The 23,955-nt window shown below is 44.4% G+C and overlaps 2 protein-coding genes across 25 annotated transcripts in view; one reads left to right on the forward strand and one right to left on the reverse strand.

The window, feature by feature from the left end:
- The first annotated feature begins 2,693 nt into the window (after positions 1-2,693).
- On the forward strand, positions 2,694-18,692 carry Rad52 (RAD52 homolog, DNA repair protein). 8 transcript variants are annotated; one of them, XM_041678448.1, is made up of 12 exons: positions 2,694-2,816; positions 5,419-5,512; positions 7,232-7,333; positions 8,778-8,871; positions 9,046-9,113; positions 10,444-10,562; positions 11,194-11,269; positions 14,687-14,886; positions 15,024-15,175; positions 16,297-16,380; positions 16,972-17,196; positions 18,122-18,692. In XM_041678448.1, exons 2-12 carry the CDS (start codon positions 5,426-5,428, stop codon positions 18,181-18,183), a joined length of 1,269 nt encoding a protein of 422 aa, XP_041534382.1. In that variant the 5' UTR covers positions 2,694-2,816; positions 5,419-5,425; the 3' UTR covers positions 18,184-18,692. The 8 variants fall into 8 exon arrangements, 7 of the variants coding, with proteins under 7 accessions (XP_041534382.1, XP_041534417.1, XP_041534427.1 ...); XM_041678483.1 differs by having other exon boundaries at positions 16,300-16,380; XM_041678493.1 differs by having other exon boundaries at positions 15,027-15,175.
- A 1,186-nt stretch (positions 18,693-19,878) lies between these two features.
- The window catches only part of Wnk1 (WNK lysine deficient protein kinase 1), a 118,716-nt gene continuing 114,639 nt past the window's right edge, over positions 19,879-23,955 (reverse strand). For all 17 annotated transcript variants that reach the window (XM_041634877.1, XM_041634885.1, XM_041634796.1 and 14 more), the window contains 2 exons: positions 23,042-23,229; positions 19,879-22,643 (listed from right to left, as the gene is read on the reverse strand). In XM_041634877.1, the coding sequence (XP_041490811.1) occupies positions 22,326-22,643; positions 23,042-23,229 (506 nt within the window). In that variant the 3' untranslated portion in view covers positions 19,879-22,325. The remainder of the gene's footprint in view (positions 22,644-23,041; positions 23,230-23,955) is intronic.

Consider the following 23,955-nt stretch of genomic DNA (forward strand, 5'->3'; position numbering starts at 1 on the left):
GTCTGGGTGCCATTCTGTTGTGGGGAGCTGTGGGTTGCATTTTGCCACCCAGCTCCTGCCACCGGCTAGCTTTACCCGAAATAACAACACACAAATTGTATTCATTTAAACACTGCTTGGCCCATTATATCTAGCCTCTTCTCGGCTAACTCTCGCACCTGGACTAGCCCATTTCTAATAATGTGTGTAGCACCCCTAGGTGTGCTTACCAGGAAGATTCTAGCCTACGTCCATCCTGGGTTGGAGCTTCATCAATTGCGTCTGCCCAGGAGAGGGGAACATGGCCTCTGTCTGAGGCGTCTTACCTCACTTCCTCTTCCTCCCAGCATTCTGTTCTGTTTACTCCTCCCACCTATGTTTTAACCTATGCGGGCCAAGCAGTTTATTATAATTAACCAATGACCTTCCTCCATCACGCCACCTTCTGGCTAAAGGAAAGCATTTAACTGTGGTGCTTCACTTTACAGTTCAGATATTCAATCCATTATCATCATGCTGGCATGCAGACAGACGTAGAGCTAGAGAGACAGCAGAAAGTCCTATATCTTTCAGGCAACAGGAAATGCCCCACCCCCACAGAATTCACAGGGTAGGAGGAGAGAACCAACTTCACAAAGTTGTCCTTGACCCCTTCCCCCGTGTGTGTGTGTGTGTGTGTGTGTGTGTGTGTGTGTGTGTATACTCAGTATTTGAACCCTGCCCCCTCAAAAATTAAAAAGCCTACAAGGACTGGAGAGGCGGTCCATGCCTAGTGTTCCTAGCATGTCTGAAGCACTGTGCTCAGTCCTCAGCAGGCATATACGAGGCAGGATCGACCTCTTGTTCTAGCACTTAAGCGGTTCAAGCTCACTCTTGGTTATACGGTGAGTTCAAGGCCAGCCTGGGCTATCATGTAAGACCCAGAAATAAAACAAAAGTGTATGTTGTGTCAACAGAGATGAAATTATTTGGCACAGAAATGGTAAAAAGGAACCCTAGCCAAATTTTGCCCAAGATAGGCAAGACTTCATTGGAACTGTGAAATGAATTGCCTGACCTTAGCTGGAGCCAAAGAGACAACACTGGCTGAGAGATAAACTAAGGTGTTCTCTGAATAGAGGAAGAGGCAAGCCTTTTCTCAACTTAATCTGCGGACCCAGGGTAAAGTAGCCCCTTCCTCCTGTAGACTTTTTTCACATTTATTATTTTATGGGTATGAGTATTTTTCCTGCATGGATGTGTGTACACCATGTGTCCAAGGAGGCCAGAAGCATCACTATGCCCAGCTTCATTTTTGTGTGTGTGAATGAATGTCATATGTATATGGTATCTTCAGAGGCCAGAAAAGTGTGTTGGGTCCCCTGAAGCTGGAGTTACAGGCTATTGCGAGTTGCCAGAGTTGGATGTGGGGACAGGTTCTCAAAACAGCAGCAAGGGCTCTTAACTGTGGCGCTCTCTCTACCACTGGTGCTGATAGCGGCCTCCTCTGTCCTTGGGCTTGAGCCCAGTGCTTCACACAAGCTAGGCAAGTGTTCTACTTCTGTGTTATAGCGCCCTCTTTATTTTGAAACAGGTTCTAAGCCCAAGCTAGTTTAGTCTTGAAGGGTTTATTTGGTCATTTTTCATTGGCCAGCAGCACAGTTTCAGAAGATGGTGTGTCCCCCCCCCCCCCCGTCCCGTCCCCCCCCCCCCCACCACCGCGAGACATAGTTTCCCTGTGTAGCTGGCTGTTCTGGAACTCACACTGTAGATCAGGCTGGCCTCGAACTTAAGGATCCACCAGCCTCTGTCTCCCTAAGCGCTGGGATTTAAGGGCCACCAAGGCCTGGCAAAAGATGCTTTTCTCTTTATTGAAGGGATGGGCAAGTTGAGCGGTCTACTCATTCCAGAAACCGCTGAGTTCTTCTTGCAGCGGGTGCCATTGTCCTGTGTAAATATCCTGGTGGTGAGCCGGGCGTTGGTGGCGCACGCCTTTAATTCCAGCACTCGGGAGGCAGAGGCAGGTGGATCTCTGTGAGTTCGAGGCCAGCCTGGTCTACAAGAGCTAGTTCCAGGACAGGCTCCAAAAACTACAGAGAAACCCTGTCTCGAAATAAAAAAAAAAAAAAAAATCCTGGTGGTGTTGAAGGTTTGGGCCCTACAATAGCTTAAAAGGCTTTCGGTTTACTGATTAATGGCATTCAGACTCTGTGTTCCTGGGAAAACGACTAGTCAAGTCAACCATCTAGGAAAACATTGATCGGCCTGGAGTTAATGGCCAGATAATGGATAATGAACTGATTACATTGTAGCAATCTAAAAGTCTGACTTTTTTTTTTTTTAAACAAAACAAAACAAGTTCTCAGTATATAAACCACACCCCGGGCTGCCAGGGCCTCCTAATTCAAGAGCGCATTAGGAGAGGTGACGGAATGGAAGAACAAGCACTCTCTCAGGGCCTCTACCGAGGCGGGGTGAAGGGCGAAGAGCCAGCTTCAGGGGGCTTGGATGAAGCCGCATCCTTGAGGAGAGGACAAGGACCTTCGAGGCAGAGGAGCTGCCGCAGCTCCAGGCCGACCCTGGCAGGAGGAAGGCGGCCCGATGCTTGGCGGTAGCAAAATCGGAGCTAGCGGCTCCGGACGCCGATCCCTCCTTGGCCTCGCGCGCCCGTGCGTCATGATTTGCGACAGATTGCTTTGCGGCTCGGGTCGCCTCGTGACTTGACTTACGGCGCCTCCTTCGGGTATTTGTGGACCTCCTTCCCGGCGTGCTCTGAGCCTGCTCCTCCGTCTCTCCTGCTTGGCTCCCTTTGGCCTCACGGTGCCGGGACCGAGCTCCTGCGTGCCCCGCGTTCCGAGGCGCGTGAGTGGGTGTTTCCGGCGGGGTGGCGGGGCGTGGGGCCCTTCCGACTGGACGTCCTCGGCGGCTGCTGAGCCTGTCCTCCCTGCGGGCTCCGCCGGTGCAAGAGGAGGCGCCGGCCGGGTCGGGATGCTGGCCTTGGGAGGGCAGCCTGGAGGCGGTGGCGGTCACTGTCGGTCGCTGGGTGAGGTTGGGAAGAACCGGTGGACTTAGGGAATTTGACATTCAGGGTAGCCGCATAGTCCGCCTTTCTGGACTTTGAAAAATGAGGCGTGCAGTAATACACTGACTTCACTCCTTGAAGGGGCACAGTTCTGTGGTTACTAGTACGTTTTCGAGGTTCCACAACCCTTAGCATTATCGAATTTCACACCATTTTCATCACTCCTAAGTAAATCCTGAAGCCCTAGTTAATTCCTCTCCCGTTTTCCCAACTCCCAGCATCCCTTCTCCTTTGCATCTGTGAACTTGCCTGTTTCGCTGGTGTGAAATGATACGGAGCTTTAAAAAATGAGCGTGTAGGGTCTGTTTCAGTTGAACCAGTGTGTATTCCGCTTTCACGGTCCATCGGTTGATTCCACTTCCTTTCTCTTGTGAATGTAGCAGCGTACACACAGATGTACGGGCATCTGTAGTTGGATCTAGAGTCCTTTGGGCATATGCCTACGAGAGGGTTAGCTGGGTCATGAGGTAAAGAACTAGCTTAGTTCTTTGAGATATGCTCAACACTAATTTCTGAATTGGTTGCACTAATTTATATTCCCACCAAGACCTCCCTCCTAGCCAATTACTGTTTTCTTGTGGACAGCCATCCTGACTGGAATGAGATGGAATCTCAGTAGTTTTAGTTTACCTTTCTTTGGTGGCTAAGGATGTTGAACACTTAAGCTATATCATTGGCCTGGGCCTGGCTGGCTGGTTCAGTGGTTTCTGCTCTTGGGGAGAACTGGCTTGGGTTCCCAATGCTCATCATCAGGTGCCTACAGCCACTTTTAGCCCCAGCTCCAGGGGATCTGATGCTTCTGGCCTCCATGGGCACCTTCACTCATTCACATACCCACACACAGACACATAGGTACAGAATTAAAATTGATTTTAAAAAGATTTGAATTTAACTGGGCGGTGGTGGTGCACACCTTTAATCCCAGCCCACGGGAGGCAGAGGCAGGTGGATCTCTGTGAGTTCAAGGCCAGCTTGGTCTACAGTGTGAGTTTCAGGACAGCTAGGACTGTTACATAGAGAAATGCTGTCTCAAAAAAAAAAAAAAGATTTGAACTATTAGAACATCTTCCATAGAGAACATCTCAGAAGAGTCGGAAAGATCGTAAGGACCAGAAGACCAGGAAGTCTGCTGTAACAGTGTCTTTTACATGACAAGGACATTACACTATGTGACATCTCAGTTTTGCTGCCTTACTAAAACATGGGCAGCTACAGGACCAATTGACATGCCAACTTGGATGGGGGAAGCTCTCACAGGGCTCCACCTCTAGATGAAGAGCTATAGGCAATTGACTGTTGAAGGAGGGAGAATAAGTCTTTCCCAGAAAGTACCAAGTGATTATCCAGTACCAAGTGATCAGCCCTGAAATCATAGACATACATGCCCCATAAACAGACTCGGTAGGCTTGTGTTTATATATTTATTCATGTATGTATGTTTGTTATGTATGTAAAAGGAAGAAAGCCATGAAGTTTGTGGGTGGGGGAGTTATGGGAGGTATTGGAGGTGAGGAAGAAGAAATTATATAATTATGTAAAATTATCCATAGCAAGAATTCTGTAATACTGATAACATTGTAATACTGATATAACACCATATGTTCTCAGTGTAAACATTTACCTTTTCTAGCCCACAATAGTACATGTGTTAACTGGAAGAATAGCTAGGTTTATCTGTGTCTTGGCAGATCCTACCTGACCCCTGAGAGACATTGTCCCCTAAGTAAGTGCTTTATTTGATTTGGGATAGAGGCTCTTGCTTTTTCCTCTATTTTTTTGAGCTTTATATTAATGTTTTATTTGTTTGTTTGTTTGTTTGTTTTGAACCCAGTTTGGTAATGTCAACCAACTTGGGGCTTTTTTCTTTTTCTTTTTTTAATTTTATTTTATGTGCATTGTGTTTTGCCGTGAGCATTGGATCCCATGGAGCTGGAGTTACAGACAGTTGTGAGCTTCCATGTGGGTGCTGGGAATTGAACTCAGGACCTCTGGAAAAGCAGTCAGTGCTCTTAACCCCTGAGCCATCTCTCTAGCCCAATTATTTTTTAAGTGAAGAAATACAGATGTTTCTATTTGCAGATGCCAACAACCTATACTTAAAACACCACAAAGACTATACCAGAATATTCTTGAAGATGTGATAAATGATTTCAGAATGCCACAAAATATATAATTAGCATACAGAAATCAAAGTCTGTTTCATAGTACCAGCTAAGAAAGAAAACAATAACAATTTACAATATTTACATTAAAATAAAACAAACAAAAACTAGCCAGCCAAAACCCAGATGTGTAACAGAACACAGGAAGCTCTTATCTTTGCTTCTCCTCTGAATCTGTCTCCTAATCCACTCCCCAATTCTGCTTTATTTAAACAGAGTCAACATGGCTGGAGCTGAGGAAGCGGTCCACAGAGGTTGTGACAACCATTCTCCCTTTGCTGGTGGGAAGTCTGTGTTGTGCTTTGGGCAGGTAACTAGCTGCTTCATTCTGAAGTCTGAGTGAGGAGAGTTAGGATGAAGTGATACTGTCCTCCTGCGTGTGAGTTTTTCTGGACTCCCTTCTCCTTTGATGCAGTGTTTTAGGGGCTTTGCTGTTTTGGTTTGCAGCACTGAGGATTGAATTTAGAGCTCTACCACTGAGGTATTGTACCCCCAGCATGGTGCTATATTTTGTCATTTTGTCCCAAGGTCTTCTAGTGACTTAGTCTACTCGTGAGCTTTGCAGTAAAGTCTAATAGTAGGGCCAGTGAGGTGGCTCAGCAGATGGCCCCTGCTGCTAAGCCTGACGACCTGAGATCTGTCCTTGGGATCCGGTAGAGGAAGAAGTGACTCCTGCTAGTTGTCCTCTGAGTTCATGTCACACTGTGCTACTTTGTACTTACGTATACATATGCAAAATAAATACATTTGAGAAATGTAATAAAACGTTTAAAAACTTGTAGTACAAGGGATTACATTTAGGTGTAAATTTTTGTGTTCATGTGTTATAAAATTTTACCCTATTTGAATGTATAATGTAGATAGAGTATGGTACGTGTATGGGATGCTTCTCTGTGTGTAGAAATTGTGCATGAACTGGGTCGTGGTGGCCCACGCCTCTAATCCCAGCACTCAGGAGGCAGAGGCAGGCGGATCTCTGTGAGTTTGAAGCCAGCCTGGTTTACAAGAGCTCGTTCCAGGACAGGCTCCAAGAGAAACCCTGTCTCCAAAACCAAACAACAACAACAGAAAAGAAATTGTGTGAAAAATTCTTGTTTTGTCTATCCAAATTCTGTCTTTATCAAAGAATTGTTAGGACTTACCTAATTTAAACAAGACAAGGGAATAAACCCCAAAGATCAGCCATGATATATTTGTTTCGCTGAGAGATGGGAATTGTGGAAGTGGGTATTGTAAGAGCTTTACTCCTTTTGCCTTGCCTGTGGAGTGAGGTTTGGGCTCTGAGGTGGTAAGTTGGGTTTCCTAGCTCTGCTTCAGAGGATTGGAGCCCCCTCAGTGAGAGAGCTTGCTTAGCCTGTGGGAGACCTTGGGGTCTGTTCCTAGCTCCACAAAGCAAAAAAATCAAAACCTAACCTAGCTTGAGAAAGTTTAAGAAGGATAGCGGCGATACTATGTTAAAAGCAACATTTTTGTATTAAATTTTTTTGTTTTTGTTTTTCGAGACAGGGCCTCTCTACAGAGCCGTAGCTATCTTAGAACTCACTATGTAGACAGGCTGATCTCAAACTCAGAGATTCACTTGCCTCTGCCTCCCGAGTGCTGGGATTAAAAGGGTATGCCACCACGACCTGTTTACATTTTTTTTTTTTCCAGTTTTTGGAGACAAGGTTTCTTTGTGTAGCCCTGGCTGTCCTGGAACTTGCTCTGTAGATCAGGCTGGCCTCAAACTCACAGAGCTCCGTCTGACTTTCCCTCCTCAGTGCTGGGATTAAAGGTGTACACCACCACTACCTGACTTAAAGCAATGTGTAATGCGTGCATAAAGTTAGGCTTTTTTATAGGCTACCATTCGATGCTTTGATACATGTATGCATGATATGTCCAGTACTTTTCCCTGGGCTGAGGGTGGAACCTAGAGCCTCCTGTGCTAGGTGGGTGCTCTAATCTACAGTTAGCTCTTCTCAGTTCTCAAGAGAGCAAGAGGAGCTGTGTCGGGAAACTCAGGGAGATTTCCCCTTCTGGATTGTAGAGCCAGTACACAGCCGAAGAATACCAGGCCATCCAGAGGGCTCTGAGGCAGAGGCTGGGCCCAGAGTACATCAGCAGCCGCATGGCTGGAGGAGGCCAGAAGGTAAGTTGAGTCTTGGGCACATATCTAGCAGCTGATAGAGAAATTCTGCCTATTGCTTTTACTAGATTCCACAGATTGAGAGGCTCTTGTTCCCTATTACTGGAGACCTCGTACCTCTGGAAGGGGTGGGTTTCAGACTTCTTTGTCATTTGTAGTGGCCCAAACACTGTCTTGAGGTTGCTGTAAATTCCATGTTGAGATTTTTATCTCATCTTTAAATGTTCTCTTTACTACTTGCTTTTAATTTCATTCCCTCCCCTCCCCTCCCCTCCCCTTCCTTCCCCTCCCCTCCCCTCCCCTTCCCTTTTAGGTTTTTCCAGACAGTGTTTCTCTGTATAGTCCTGGCTGTTCTGGAACTCACTTTATAGACCAGGCCTTGAACTTGGAGCGATCCTCCTGCCTCTGCCTCCCAAGTGCTGGGTTTAAAGGCGTGTGCAACTGTAGCATACTTTCTTTGGGACTGCCATCCAGCTCCCAGTCATGACATGAGGAATTATTATTAGCTGTGAATTTTCAGCCTTATCTTCTCTCACTAGCTCTTATAATTTATTTTAACCTGTTTCTCTTCATCTTTGTTTTGCCTCAGACTTTTTGCTTTTTTTTCTTTCTTTTTATTTTTTTTTCGAAACAGGGTTTCTCTGTGGCTTTGGAGCCTGTCCTGGAACTAGCTCTGTAGACCAGGCTGGTCTCGAACTCACAGAGATCCGCCTGCCTCTGCCTCTGCCTCCCGAGTGCTGGGATTAAAGGCGTGCACCACCATTGCCTGGCTACTTTTTTTTTTCTTTCTATATGTCCTAGTCCATGTCTGTCTGTCTGGCACCTGTCTGCCTTCTGGGCCCAGATGTGTTCCTCACTTTTTCCCTTGTCCTCTCTCCTCTCAAGCCAAGATTCCTTCTCCTGTTTATTCTTTCTGCCCACCAGCCCGACCTGTCCCTCCTCTGCCTCCTCTGTCTATTCAGCTTTTTATTAGGCCAGTCAGGTGCCTAAGGCAGGCAAGGTGAAACAGCAACGCATCTTTATGTAATTAAACAAATGCAGCACATCTATACATAGTGAAAGTAACGTCCCACAACAAGCCAGCACACCAAACCTTGCTTCCAGTTTTAACAATCTTCTTCTGTTGCTGAAGGACGGCGTCCTGGCCTCCTGCTGGAAAGCTTATGCTGCCCCAGAGCTGCTCATGCTGAAGCTGTGTGTGGTTTTGGTCCTCCGGAAGCTGTGCCATAGGTCAGCCTGAAGTTTCTGAGGCTGGTCCCTTCCCAGAGATTGACTGATAGTTCTAGTTTGATTTTTCCAAAAGTCTCTGAAATACTTGCATTGAGATTTCCTGTGGAAAGGAAGTTTTGCCAAAAACATACGAGGAATAAATGAATTTTAATTGACACTTAAAAATACCAACACCAAGGACATTTTAATAGCTTTTTCTTAAAAATGTATTTTCTAGGTGTGTTACATTGAAGGTCATCGGGTGATTAACCTGGCCAATGAGATGTTTGGTTACAATGGCTGGGCACACTCCATCACCCAGCAGAATGTGGGTATGTTCCCTGCGTGTGCTGACTGCTTTATGCTCATTATTTCATAGCTGGTTTTCCCCTGCTTAGAGAGTTTAGTGTGTCAGGGTTTGGGTAGGTGGGTTGGTTGCCAGCCAAGGAAAGTAACTAGGTGCAGGGAACAGTGTCTTTCCAACTGGTTCTCTTTCCCATTCCTAGATTTTGTTGACCTCAACAATGGCAAATTCTACGTGGGAGTCTGTGCCTTTGTAAGGGTGCAGTTAAAGGTGAGGGGGTGGGGTGCCACTGCTGCCTGGGAGGACTGAGTAGACAGAGTGAGCAGGGAGGGTGTGTCTTAACCAGGGTGCCTAGGATGGCAGTATTCAAATGTCCTGTGCGCCTGCCCTCAAGAGAGTGTTGACAGGATGTGTTGTGTCTCAACTCATCTTACGTTGATGCACAAAAGTTTGACCACATAAATATAAAAGGAGTGTGTGTGTAGTGTGTATATGTGTATGTAAGTGTGTAACTTAACAGTGGAAAATCTTTTTATAATGTAACAACCTAAGTGCCATAGGGGATTAAATTCTATCATTTATTTGAAGCAGTGCTGTGTCCCATAGCCCTTACTTCAGTTTAGATCAGCGGTTCTCAACCTATGGGGGGTCAAACGACCCTTTCACAGAGGTCACCTAAGATAGCTGCATATCAGATATTTGCATTATAATTCATAACAGTAGCAAAATTACAGATATGAAGTAGCAACAAAATGCTATTATGGTGGGGAGTCCTCACAACACAAGGAAGGTTGAGACATCTCACCATGCAGATCCTGGGTACCTTAGGCTCAGGCTTCTTTCTCTGCCTCCTGTGGACTGAAATGACACGCATGTGCTCCCACCAGCTTCAATAAAGTCTCAGTACATAGAGCCTAGGTTATGCCGAAACTGGCGGTTTACAGTTCCAGTTCCTGAGTTACAGGATTGTGCTGTCCTAAGCTGCACTCTTATCAGAAATGTCATTGTCCTAATATATTTATGACTGGAAATTCCATTTATAACTCCATTGTGTTTCTAAAATATATATATATTGTGTGTGTGTATATATATATATATATATATATATATATATATATATAGAGAGAGAGAGAGAGAGAGAGAGAGAAACTGTTAAACTGTTGTTTTTGGTCAATTTCTATTGACCTCACAGCTTTAAAGACTTGGCACTGACCACAAGCATGTTTCCAAGCAGATCTGTTCCAGACAACACTTCTAGAAATTTATATATATATATATATTTTCGAGACAGGGTTACTCTGTAGCTTTGGAGCCTTCCTGGAACTAGCTCTTGTAGACCAGGCTGGTCTCGAACTCACAGAGATCCGCCTGCCTCTGCCTCCCAAGTGCTGGGATTAAAGGCGGGCACCACCATCGCCGGCTAGAAATGGATAGCTTAAGCTCTGTGCTGTTGTCTCTTCAGTAGGGTCCTGGAGCCACAGCCTGGGGGTGGTGGGGGTAGTAGTGGTATTGGTTTCTTTGTTTTTTTGAGTGCTGTTGCTCAGGGAAGAGGACCATAGCTCCCATATTAGAGCTCCAACAATGCCCCTTTCTACCTCAGGACGGGTCCTATCATGAGGACGTGGGTTATGGAGTTAGTGAGGGCCTCAGGTCAAAGGCTTTGTCACTGGAGAAGGCTAGGAAGGAGGCTGTGACTGACGGGCTGAAGCGGGCACTCAGGTAAGAAGGAGCTGGGCTCCAGCCACCTCATGTCAGCTCATCTTTCAGAAGTGGCCCGTTTCCTTGGGTCAGAGATCTAATAATGTGAGAAGATAAGTCTCATTCTATCCTGATGCTTCTGTACTTTCCCGTGGTTGCAGGGCTGCATCTGACTACACTGTCTGCAGTGGCAGTGCTGGTTCCTTTCTTCCGAATACACTGACTCAAAATTTAGTTTGCCTCAGTTCAGGATTGATTTGCCATATTGTTGTGGGTCTGGGGTGGAGAGGTTAAAAAACAAACAAAAAAACCCAGAAAACAAACCCCGTGATCTGTACTCCCAGAGGGCAAATCTTCAGTGACCTAACACCTCTCACTGGCCCCCAGCTCCTAAGATCCCATCAGGTCTGCCCCACTCCCTAGAGGCCTGGCCTTTATCAGGTGGGCTGTGTGTGGGCTTCATAGCACTCAATGTCCCTTTGGAAATCTGTGTCAGGTCACTGCTCTGCTCTCAGAAGCTAGTGTAATGCAGGAATGTGACATGGTCCATTGTGTCTCACTCAACTAGGGCCCATTTCCTCTCCTGTGTTGCAGCTTTGTAGTGTTGTAACTGTGAGATGTAACTGAACTGTCTGGCTTTTTGTCATTGTAGGAGTTTTGGGAATGCACTTGGAAACTGCATTCTGGACAAAGACTACCTGAGGTCACTAAATAAGCTTCCACGACAGGTATGTGAACAGCGAGGAGTGGGGTGCAGGCGCTTGCTATCACAGCATGCAACTGCTCCAGTATGTCCTTGAGTGTAGCTGCAGGAAGGAGAAGGGAGGACTCAGCGTTTGGCAGCATCTAGAATGGTTATTTCAGATTCAGAAGGTTGAGGCTAGCCGATGTGACCTGGCCAGGTTTATAATGCCCCTCATGAACAGAGAGCCATGCAGGGCCTTCTCCCACTATTGCTGTTCCCTATACGTGTTCACACTAGCTGTCTTTCTGCTCTGAGCTCTGGTGGCTGTGAGGTGCGTACCTCCATTCTGTCTGTCACTGCCTATCTGTGGGATCTTAGTACCAGCCTCAGGAGTGCTGTGTGGTAGATGTGGCTAGAGTTGCAGGAATTGGGGCAGATTTGGTCTCCTTGAGAGCTTTGTCAGGTGCTGCCCCATCCTTTTACCACAGGAACCAGAGGAGTGTCATTTGGCTTCTGACAAGACTTTCTTCTTTTCCTCATGTGTGTGTGTGTGTGTGTGTTTGTGTGTATGTATGCCAGTCCTGAGAACATACACTGTGGTTGTCTGTCTATCTACCTCTTGACTGTTGTATTGCTGCTGGGAACAGAGACGTGTAAATTTCCATAGAAGCGCTGTCTTCAGTTTTGTGATAGGTACCTACAAGTGTGAGTGCCGGGTCATGTGTCTCCTATTTTGTTTCTTTTGAGAAATCTCCACCCTGATACAGTCCCTACTGTACAGTCTGCTCTCCATGACCTTACTCTTCTATTGCTTTAGTAGAGTTTTGCTTCATGTGTCCATCATGTCAGCAGCATTGTTGTCTTTCAGAAGCTTGTTGGCCATCTGGGAATCGTCTTGTGAGAGATTGAAGTCCATTGCCATTTTTTTTTGTTTGTTTTGTTTTGTTTTTCGAGGCGGTTTCTCTGTGGCTTTGGAGCCTGTCCCGGAACTAGCTCTGTAGACCAGGTTGGTCTCGAACTCACAGAGCTCCGCCTGCCTCTGCCTCCCGAGTGCTAGGATTAAAGGCATGTGCCACCACCGCCCAGCTTCCATTGCCATTTTTAATGGGTTATTCGGTATTTTTGCTGTTGAGTGATGGTAGCTCTTTAAATATTCTCAACATTAAATACTTTATCTGTTAATAAGATATACAAATGTTTTCTCCCATTCCATATATGTTGTAAGATTATTTTTATTTTGTTTTATTTTATTTTTTGATTTATTTTTTTTTTTATTTTTATTTTTTTTGTTATTTTGAGGCAGCCCTGGCTGTCCTGGAATTTGCTCTGTAGACTAGGTTGTTCTCAAACTCTAAGCCACCTGCTTCTGCCTTCTAAGTGCTGGGAAAAAAGGCTGGTACCACCACTGCCCAATGCTATTAGTGTCTTTTTTTAATAATTTATATTTATTTCATGTGCATTGCAGTTTTGTATGAAGGTATTGCATCTGTTGGAATTGGACTTACAGACAGCTGCAAGCTGCCAAGTGTTTGCTGAGTAGTTTCTGGGAGTTGAACCTGGGTCCTAAGTGCTCTTAACCACTGAACCATCTCTTGAGTCCCACTTTTGGTGTCTTACACCATATCCAGTGCTGTTTTTTCCCTAAGAGTTTGAAGTCTTAACTTAGGACTTAGTTTGTGTTGAGCTGGTTCTTCTGAAAAGTATAGACATTTACCAACCTCCTCCTTTGGTCTGGGGAGATCTAGGGTTCTCAGCAGTATCCACTGACTCCTCTCCCATGTGACAGTTCATGTTCATGTGTATGTATGCATTTGCCTGTGGAGGCTAGAGGTAAGACGTTAGCTGTCTTTCTCAGTTGCTCTGCCTTATATTTGAGACAGGGTCTCTCACTGACCTGAAGCTCAGCAGTTAGGATACACTGGTTGGCCATTGAGCTCAAGGGATCCTTCAGGGTTGGTATTATAGGCATTTGTTACCCCACCCAGCTTTTATATGGGTGCTGAATATCAAACTCAGGTCCTTGTAGGTGACAATGTAGTTGGATACAGATTCTGTAACCATTTAAAACAGTTACCGATAGGGTGGTTGTTATTTCCATTTTTCTGGTTTTGTTTTTTTTTTGTTCTTGGACCTTTGCCTTCCTTTGTTTTGAATTTTTTGTATGGCTGATTTGATTCTTCATATTGCATTGTGTACATTCTTAGATAATTTCCTTGTAGTTTCCATTGCAGTTGCATAAATCATGTTAGTGTTAATAGTTGCTTTAAAATGGCATCAGTTTAACTCCAGTTGATAATAAAACTACTTTATATATGATATATTCATTGCTGTAGGCTTTGAGTTTTGTTGACCCAGGGTCTTAGGGTATAGCTGAGGCTGGTCTGGAACTCAGAGCTGCCTGCCTCTGCATCCCAAGTGCTGGGATTAAGGGTGTGCCCCACCATATCTGGCAGGTTTTTTTGTTTTTGTTTTTTGAGATAGGGTTTGTAGCTTTGGAGCCTGTCCTGGAACTAGCTCTTGTAGACCAGGCTGGCCTCAAACTCACAGAGATCCGCCTTCCTCTGCCTCCTGAGTACTTAGGATTAAAGGTGTGCGCCACCTCCGCCTGCAGTTTTTTTTTTTTTAATTAAAAATTTTCTTTTATTGCTTTGCTCTTTAAATTCTGTGTAGGAGCATTACAGTGACATTTTTCTGTGTATGCCAGCATTTTTTTTTTTTGAGAACTTTGTATTTCTTTGTGCTGCTACTTGTCTTGGTGAATCTGAAGGACTCTATTTTCTTTTCCTTCCCCTCTCCCTTCTGCCTTCCTTCCAGTTCTCTTTCCTTTTTTCTAAGACAGTGTCTCAAGCTGTACCTCAGGTTGCCTTGAGCTTGCAGCTATTCGCTGCCAGTGCCTCCTAAAGCGCAAAGGAAAAGGGATACGTATACCGCAAAGACAGATCAGCCACCAAGGAAAGAGTCAAGTTAGACTATATAGACTATTTTCATCAAAAGCATTTAATCTTTATTGAAACTTATTACTGATACAGAACAGTTCAAAATACAAATGAACTGCTCTTGTTAAAATATGTCAGATGTCGCTGGGCAGTGGTGGCGCATGCTTTTAATCCCAGCACTCGGGAGGCAGAGGCAGGCAGATCTTTGTGAATTCAAGACCAACCTGGACTACAGAGTAAGTTCCAGAACTGGCTACATGGGCTTACATAGCTACTGAGAAACCCTCTCTTTGAAAAAAAAAAAAAAAAAAAAAAAAAACAAGCACAAAACAACAACAAAAATGTCAGCTATCTGCAGCCCCAGCTGCTCAGGCTTGCCTGGGCCCAGGAGTTTGCCATTGGTGTGGGAACAGATAGGTCAAGGATCATCAAGCAGTATGTCTGCGGATGTGCGTGATGGGGGGGGGGGGGGAGCTGGGTATGGGGTGCCTTCAGTTTTTCTACCTCTTTTCCTTTCTTTCTAGCTCCCTCTTGAAGTGGATTTAGCTAAAACAAAGAGAGAAGATTTTGAACCATCTGTGGAACAGGCAAGATATAACAGCTGCCGACAGAATGAAGCACTGGGACCCTCAAAACCACAAGAAGCAACCTCCCCTTGCAGACCAAGCCACCCACATGATTCGGACAGTAGGCTGCAGGGGGCTAAGGACTGCAGCAGCTCCTGGTACTGGACTCAGGTTCCTTCCCTTTCCTCTTCCGCCCCTTTTAGCCTGGCTTTGGTTGCTTCCACTCCTGCCTTTGAAACCAAGTGGTTTGTGTGCTTCTTCAAGCCGGGTCCTTTGTGGTTAACTTGGTTTGCAGCAGTCTGGCCGCCACCGGGGAGAGTGATGCCATTCACCAGCGGAAGCTCCGGAAGCTCCGGCAGAAGCAGCTGCAGCAGCAGTTCCGCCAGCGGATGGAGGCTCGCCTGCAGGGCCAGGCACCTGCTGCAGAGGTGGAAGCCGAACCTGAGGGTGTGTGAGGATGTGTGACGGGGAGGCTGTGACTCCCTCCAGGCCGTGCCTCGCTAGGGCTTCTCAGAGTTCCATGTAGGACAGATGACCCCATGGAATTAGGATGGTAAAATATGCTCTGCTCCTTACCAGTTCTAAAGACGAGGGATTTTCAGGGAGGTCATCGGCCATGATTGACATAATCTGCACCACTTGGGAGGCAGAGGCAGGTGGATCAATGAGCTCCAAGTTGGCCTGGAATACATAATGAGGCCCCTCCCCATCTTCTGGAATTTGAAATTTCAAGTAAAGAATTGCTTTGTCTCTGCATTAGGAAACTTGCCTCTTGGATGGCTTTTGAATATAAGACAAAGCTGAAAGATAACTGGAGGTTTTAGCAGATTCTTTACTCAGGAGCTTAAATTAACCTGAGCTCGGATTTCACAGAATTAGATATTTCTGATGTGCCAACATTTATTAAGTACTTTTCTGGTCCAGAGAACGTTTGCCCTTTTTCTCTGTAGTGAAGGTGCAAGAGACAGGTTATATGCTGGTTCTCACCCCTTAACCCAATGCAACATTAACGTAGGAAAAAAACAAACAAACAAACCAAAACATATCACCATTCTGGGCACATCCTGAGTAATGAGTTAGCCTAAAAGTTTGGCTTCTGGCCATGCCAGGAGCTTGAAGGGCAGGGATGGGATTCAGGATGCACTGCTCTGTCCCAGAACCACTGGGCTGGAAGACTCATACCACCCCCCTGCCTTTGCTGTTGACAGGAAAATGGGTTGGGGTTTTGCTCAGACGGTAAAATGTTTGCCTGGTGTCCCAAGTTCTGGTGTGGTAGTGGCACACTGCTGTTACACTAGGAGAATCAGATATTCAAGATCATCTTGGCTGTATAGGAGTTTAAGACCTGCCAGAGCTACATGAGAGACTCTATCTCTCAAAAACAAAATACCAAAGAAAACACCTGGTTCCCCCCACTTTGGTAGACATACAGAGTTGGAGGTAGGCCAAGGAGTTAGGAACCTGAACACTCCCAGGTATATCTGTGCAAGAGGGGAATAGACTTCATCCTGGAGTTGACAAATTAATGTGACCTCTGGCTTGTCCTTTTTCTCCTGTGCACACTATAGCAGTGATTCCAGCCCCTCCTCCGAAACACAGTACCCCCATAACTGCTGCTTCAGAACTCCTCAGGGAGAAAGCCATCTTCCCAGGTAAATCACTTAAGAATTAACCAGTAAACATTTAGGAGTATGTGTAAGTTACTGTGCTGTGTAATTTTTGGCAGATATAGAACTCAAGTTTTTTGGGGGAGGGTTAGGTGCAGTACTGGGATTAAACCTGTGCCCTTGTGACACTAGGCAGGTGCTTTGCCATTGAGCTACATCCTCAGCCCGTAGATTTCATCTTGTAGTCAGTTCTCTCCTACTACCATGTGGGTCCTGGGTCTTGAACTCAGGTTGTTAGATTTGGTGGCAAGTGACTTTACCTGATTAGCCATCTCTTTGGAACTCATCTGATTTTTAGTGCTGTAAAGATTTATAAAAATAGAAAGAGGTTCCCAAATTGACTGACAGTGGATCTGATACATGTTCTCTAACAAAAGACTTGGGGTATTTGTTGGAACAAAAAAAAAAAAATGCAGATTTATCAGAGGGAATTGAAAGCCCGATTTTTTTTCTTTTTTAACCATAAGACAGGCTGTCATGGAACTGTCCACCTTCCTGCTCACTACTGGTTGCCATGTGCACCGTCACACCTGTCAAAACATGGAAGCTGTTGTAATACTGTGGTTCTCTCTGTAGATAACCCTGAAGACAACCCTGAAATGTGGGACCTGACTCCAGATTTAGAGGACATTATTAAGCCTTTGTCTAGACCAGAATCACCCCAAACTTCTACCACCCGAGCCCTCAACCACCAGGAGGTGATTCAGGATGGTGTCCTACACAGCCTTTGCCACCAGATGCCACCAGAAAAACCTGGAGCTGGGCACCTGCAGACTTGCAGCACTTACCAGCATGTACTAGGTAGCAGAGATCTTTGGAAGAACAAAAATCCTGGGTTTGATTCTATAAAATCTAAAGAGAGGGAGCTAGTTCATTTTAAGAAATTGAATTAGGGGGACTGGAAAGATGGCTCAGCAGTTACCAGTGCATACTATTCTTGTAGAGGACCAGGATTTAGCTCCTGGCACACATGTATTGGCTCACAACTGCCTACAACTCCAGGTCCAAGGGATTGAACACCCTCTTTCTGGACTCTGGACATCAGACATGTAAATGGTGCATAGACATACATGTAGGCAAAACATCCACCAAAATATATATTTTTTAATCTTGGGGAAAATAATTGTTGGGAGAAACAGTACACAGTGGCAACATGCCTGTAATCCCAGCACTCAGGAGGCTTAGACAGGATTTCCACTGAGTCTGAGGTCAGCCTGAGCTGTATAGTGAAGTATAGATGAGTTCTGTGGGCTGGGTAGTTAGCTCAATACTAAACTTGCTTAGTGTGTTGCAAGGCCCTGGGTTCAATCAGGCCAGTGAGGACTACATATTAAGATCTTTATCAAAAAAAGCTGGATGGAATGCAAGCAGTACGGGTAGAGTATTTGAGCTATTGGCTCTTGATTTCAAGTCCAGACCTACTCTTTAGATCTAGGATGAGATGACTCTGAATGCAGCCTAGTACGATATTACAACTTTTTTTTTTTAAATTTGAGTAGTTCTTGCTGAACTTTGATCAAAATGTTTTATAATGTTAAAATGCATGCTTGTAGGAAGCAAAGGCCTGACTAGATCTAGACAACTGTCTTAAGAATGACAAACAGTGGTCACTCTCATTCTGTGTATTGTCTGAATGAGAGTTGCTAGCCTATACAATCCAGAGATGATTAGATTAGCTACTGCTTAAAGTCAAGGCTGCAGCATTTTAAACATTTATCTTTCACAGGAAACTCTGACTCTCATATGAAGATCCAGGACCTGAAGAAAAGGAAACTGGATCCATCCTGAAGCTCAAGTCATGACTAGATTCTGTCACAGGAAGTTTGGTCATAAAATTGTCCCCAAGGCTTTCTTTTGAACTAGAGTACTTTAAAGAGGTTGTCATGTGCTATGATGGGCGGAAGCCTTCCATCAGCTCTGCGAGTTCTCAGTACTATTCATTCAGGCTACCTTCTTTTAGTGATGCAGCCCATCTAAGCACCAGCTTGATCATCACCTTCATTAAATTACATTTTAGCTCATCTCTCCTTTTGTTTTCCACGAAGTGTTAACCAATCAGGCCGTGGTGGTGGTTCAGGATCACACATGGACTCAAGTCAACAGAAGCCTCTAGAGAGAGAAATACCAACACGTACAGTGGGTGCTTTCGCATCTGATTTAGGTCTTCTCCATTCTCCACGCTTACCATGTCCTGTGGTTGTATGTGGTTTGTATACGCAAGAAGGCCAGCATGAATTTTTTTTTTCAATTTTATACGATTAAGTTATAATAAAGACTACATCTCAACAGTTGCCGCCTTTATTTTATAGGGTTTCTCTCTGTAACAGCCGTCACTTGAACTCAGAGGCCTCTGGGGTTAAAGGCGTGTGCCACCACCCACACCCAGTTCCCATTAGTGCATTTTCGAGTCGAGTAAATTCATATTTAAACATTGACAGAATTGTGGAATTGACAACTGAGATTACTGGTAGATAAGCCTTTCATGGCTGTAATTGGCAAAGGCAAAACTCACATTGATGGTGGAATTCTCATTATACTACATGGAATTTTAAAGAATTTTCTTTTGACTGAAACCTTTGAATGAAAAAATATGGGTTATGGGGGTAGCCACTGCATAATTTCTCATTTAAAGAAATGGCAATTGGGTGATAGTGGTGAATGCCTTTAATCTCAGCATTCAGAAGAAGAAGTTCAAGGCCAGCTTCACAGAGAAACCCTGTCTCAAACCCATGGCATCTCCCCCAAGCAAGGATATGATCCAAGGAATAGGGTTTTTTGTTGTTTGTAATTTTACATGTGTTTTGCCTGCATGTACATGTACATGCATTTGTAGTATCCATAGAGGAGTTAGAAGTTGTTAGATTCCCTGAAAATGGAATTACTGTTGGGGGTGAGCCGCCATGTGGGTGCTCGGAACTGAACTTGGGTCCTCTGCAAAGGCAGTACACACTCTTTAACTGCTGAGCTCTCCCTCCAGCCCCAGGAATAGGTTTTTAAGGAAGCGACTACTCTTAACTGTACCACCCCAGTAGTTTAGTTTTCTTTCCCCAAATGAACAATGAATTTGTAATTTTACTTAAGCTGAATTTGTGGTTTTGTTGTGCTGAATCCTTAAAAAATATCTTTAATTATACTATATTTATTGTGCATGAAGAAATTGGTGCTCTCTTTACACCATGTGGGTCCCAGGAATCAAGCCAAGACCATCACGCTTAGTGGGGAGTGTCTAATATTGGAGCAGGGCCAGACCTGTCTGTGGGGAGCTGAGACCTCAGATACTTACACAAGTGTTGACTGACAGCAGTTTGCCACATGCCACCAAACTTTGATTTTTCATTTTATAACAGCTTGATTTTTAGGTTAGGATAAAACTACTGTTAAAAGTCCCCAAGGGACAACAAATCCAGTTATAAGTTGTACAAAATTCAAAATAAAGCCATGGAGAATAAAAGGCATTTTTAGCTAGAAATGACACCCCACAGCTCAACAAAAGCAAGTTTGGTTTATTTGAATGGTTTCATTAAATAAGTCTACAAAGGTAACAAACTGAAGCACAAAGCGCAATCTTACAAGAAGCGCAACACCCGGAGTTAGTGCAAAATGTACAGTTAACGGCTGCTGAGAAACCCCAAGGTTTGAATTCAGTTTTAAACAGTGTACATTGTTAAATAACGTAAGGAAAACATTTATAATTCGGAAAGTTCTTTTTAAATGTGGAAAAAGGTACTCAAAGTGTACTATTAACACAAAAATAATTTAAACAGTTCAGTAGCACTAGCTCGTTTCTCTAGGCTTCAGTTATTTCATCCACAGGAGGGCAAAAAAAAAAAAATCAACAGTAAATAAACTTGTGAATGGGGAAAAGACCTCAAGATGACTAAAACCAAAACCAACAACATGCTGCATCTGGCTCCCTCTACCACCGGTACAACGCACTCTCACCCATCCTACAACCCGTTTAATTTCCACTGCGCCTCTTACCCTCTCCCAAAAGGAATAAATGAGTCAACACTTTGGTAGCAGGATCTGAAACAAAAACCATGCTCTTTTCACCTCCCTCTCCTCAAACTTTCAGCTTTCACGTATATCTTTTGGCCTAGACCAACTTAAAAAGAACAGGACTCTTAAAGAAAGAAGGGTGCAGGTAGCCAGTGTCTAGTGTGTAACTCCTGGGATGTGTCAATGAGGTTGGAAATGTGTCAGTTCCCAACTCAGGGTCAAGGAGGAAGCACCCAAGAAACGAGGACTTCTCTCTCCACATTCTCAGAGTATTCAGATCCCAAACAGCCAATTAGGTATTGACAGAAAACTGCCTGTTACAACTAGGTATAGTACTAGATAATACTGGTTGGTTGTAGTTATTTGGGAATATGGGTATGAAACTGTGAGAGTATTAGTTCTAATACAGAAGTACAGGTGGCACAGATTGTGACTGTGCAACCATTTGGACACTGTAGGAGAAAAGGGTAGGAAAGTTAAGAAGAACCTTTTCTTACAATGCTTAGAAAGTCAGAAGTGGGTCCATTTTCCACAATACAGTACTTCAAGTGGAGAAATGTGTGGTACCTGTACAAGAGGTGGGAACAACCAAGCAGGTTTCCTTAGAACAACATTTTCCATCTTTGACTTGGCACTGCCATCCTTCCCAACTTAGAATCTAGCCCGCTCCCTTCTCATTTTGTTGAATTTCTTCTAGGTTTTGTTAATTCACTGGCCAGGCATCACTTCAAACAAGCTTGTCCCTCTGGTCCTTATCTTTCACAGCTCATAACCCTCATTCTTTCTGAAACAGAACTTCGTTTTCAACCTCTGATGCCAACTTCTCACTGTGCTCATCTCACACCTGCTCTAGACAAAACTGTTTGAACGACTGAAAAAAAAAAACAAACCCAAAAACAACAACAACAAACCCACTTTCATTTTCCCTTTGGCATATCCACTGCTGGGGTCATATGGACCTAAGATTTCTTTCCACATACCCTTTGGTGACCTGGGGTCTGGTAAGTTGATGCTAACAGCAGAAGCAAGAGAAGTCCAAGGCACTAAAATATCCAGCAAGCAATACTGGGAGAACAGAAGTATTCAAGTACAGTAATTTATACAATTTTACATTCACATTTATTTATCTAATACAATGGAAATACAAAGGAAAAAGTTAAAGTGTCTTAATAAGTAATGGACAGAGCTAGCTTTTTTTTTTGTGTGTGTGTGTGTGTGAACCTTTTAAACCTTTCAAATTTTACTCTTAAAACTAATGTTGTCCAACAACATTTATATATCACAGTGTTTCCACATCAAAACTGATGGCAAAATTCATGTCCTCAGGGAACGTCATTTGTTTTCCCTAATTGCTAATGCTGCAGTCAAAGCTGCTAATATCTTGCTTAAAGCATTAATGACCTATATAAGAAAGGGTTGCAACCCCAGTCCCCTGGTATTTTTCACTAGGTTGTAAAGGAAAAAAAAGAAAGTGGGGGTAGGGATCAGAGTGGGAGAGAACCTTTTTGTCTTAAGGTGTGCATTCTTGTGGGAGTAAAGAATTTGGGGCATATGTCAAAATTAAGAGCTCTACCCCACTCACAGATATATATGGGGTTTAGCTTACATTGAGCTCTTGGGGTGATCTGGTAACAAGGCTCTCTTCTAGCTCTAGGCCTTACTGGTGGGTACAGAAACAGGAAAGCAGTCTCAGGCAAACCCCTCCACCAGAAAGCTGCTCTTTCTTCTTTTTGAACTCCAACAAATGGAGAGGAAGGGTGGTTCTCCATTCTAAGGGCTCAAAATGGTATTAAAAACATTCCCTTCTGGCAAGAAATAACCAGTTAAATGCAGCACTAGTAGTTAGTATATAGGCTACTTCCCCAACCCCCCAACCCCCAGCATTCCAACTCCTGCCCCCAAATCTATTTAGTTAACATCTTCATGTCTGACTAAGTGGTCCGCAGATTGGAACCTGGGGGATTGCTGATGGACTTCTGCAAATTGCTGATGTTGAAATTCTGCAAGGAAGCAGTTCCTACAGGTTGGAACTGGCCAAGTGGCTGTGGCGCTGGGCCACCTGTTCCACTCCACTGAGTGCCAAATGGGGCAGCTGGAAAACCATACTGCTGTGGGGGGCACATGGACTTGGTGAAGTGACCTAGAGAGGTAGCAGATGCTGCAGAGATGGGGGCTGAGCCACCCAGGTTTGAGGTCATGGAAATGCACAGCTGCCCAGGAGCAGAGAACTTCCTTGCCATTCCAGGGCCCTAAAAACAAGAAAGAAACAACGACAATTTGATGTAGGTATAATACCAAGAAAAAAAATGTGTGATAACTACAATGCTGTTCTAGAGCTTGAGATGTTTTAATCTTAGTGTTAGCAAAACATAACAAAGCTTCCTGCAAAATTTATTGGCTCTATGTTTAACAAGGAGAGAAAACTTGAGATGTGTGCATATGTGACAAGTGTATGTGTGCACACACAGGTAGTGTAGGATACTGAAAGAAAAGGGTACCAAAGTGATTGTTACTTTATTTACTCAATAATGTTAGAGTCCATGGGCTGCTGAAGAAGGTGGTGGCAAGGATGGTGTACCAGTGTTGGCAGTCCTCAGCTCATCTGTGTGTTGGTAGTCTGGCAAGTTAGGAAAAGTGGAAGACTTACCTCATAATTCATGTGTCCTTTGCTCCCTCTCCTGCCGGTAAGATTCATGGCATCTCGGGCCCAGTTGTCTACCAACTTGTGCAGGTCATCTGTGAATGTGCCCTTCCTACTGGAAGTCATGGCAGGTGGCTGAGCCTGGGCAGCCTGGCTACTCACTGTTCCCCCAACAGTATTTGTGCTGCTGGTCCCTAGAATTGCAAGCAACACAGTATTAGCATTAAAGGGGATCTGGGATATGATTCTGGGGAAAGGGGAAAATGTAACAGGATAATGAATGGCAAGCCACAGAATGGGGAGAATAATTGGGAAGCCATGCAGGATAGGAAGATACCAAAGTTTTATTTATCTGTTTGCTTTTGCATAACAGGTAATGAAAATGGTTTCATTTCCATAGCTTGTAGATAAGGCTCAACAACTTGGGATGATGGAAGCCATGGGTAAAGGCTTCTTTCAAAGCAACCTGTAATACTGGGACTGTCTGCCAGTGCTCTGTTCCCAGCACTACACTGATGAGGGAGTGATATGGTCCACAAGGCTAGCTGCTATGGAACTTTGCAGAAAGCAGGGCCAAAGTACTGTGTGCTGGGTAAGTTAAAGTAGTACAAATGCAGAGATCAGTGCTTGCTGTGGAAAGATGGGGTTCCCAGATCATGTAGATACTGTGGCATTCTTTAATCAATCTTTAACAAATAGAAGTAACGAGACACCGCATGCTCTGTTCAAAACATTTTTTTTCTCACCTGGAACCACAAATATAAATTTGTAAATATAAACTTGGAAAAGAGTCAAGGCCCCAACTTTTCTCAATGTCCCATGAGCAAAGAACTGAGATTTGGCAGTGGGGAAAGATGTGCCTGAATCTCTCAGGTCCAGGAAGTTAGTTTTCTTGAGGACTTGTCTTTTAATTGGTTCAA

The sequence above is a fragment of the Microtus oregoni genome, unplaced genomic scaffold (genome assembly GCF_018167655.1).
Source record: "Microtus oregoni isolate MIOR12 unplaced genomic scaffold, Mior012 000002F_ref0000024, whole genome shotgun sequence".
NCBI lineage: Eukaryota > Metazoa > Chordata > Mammalia > Rodentia > Cricetidae > Microtus > Microtus oregoni.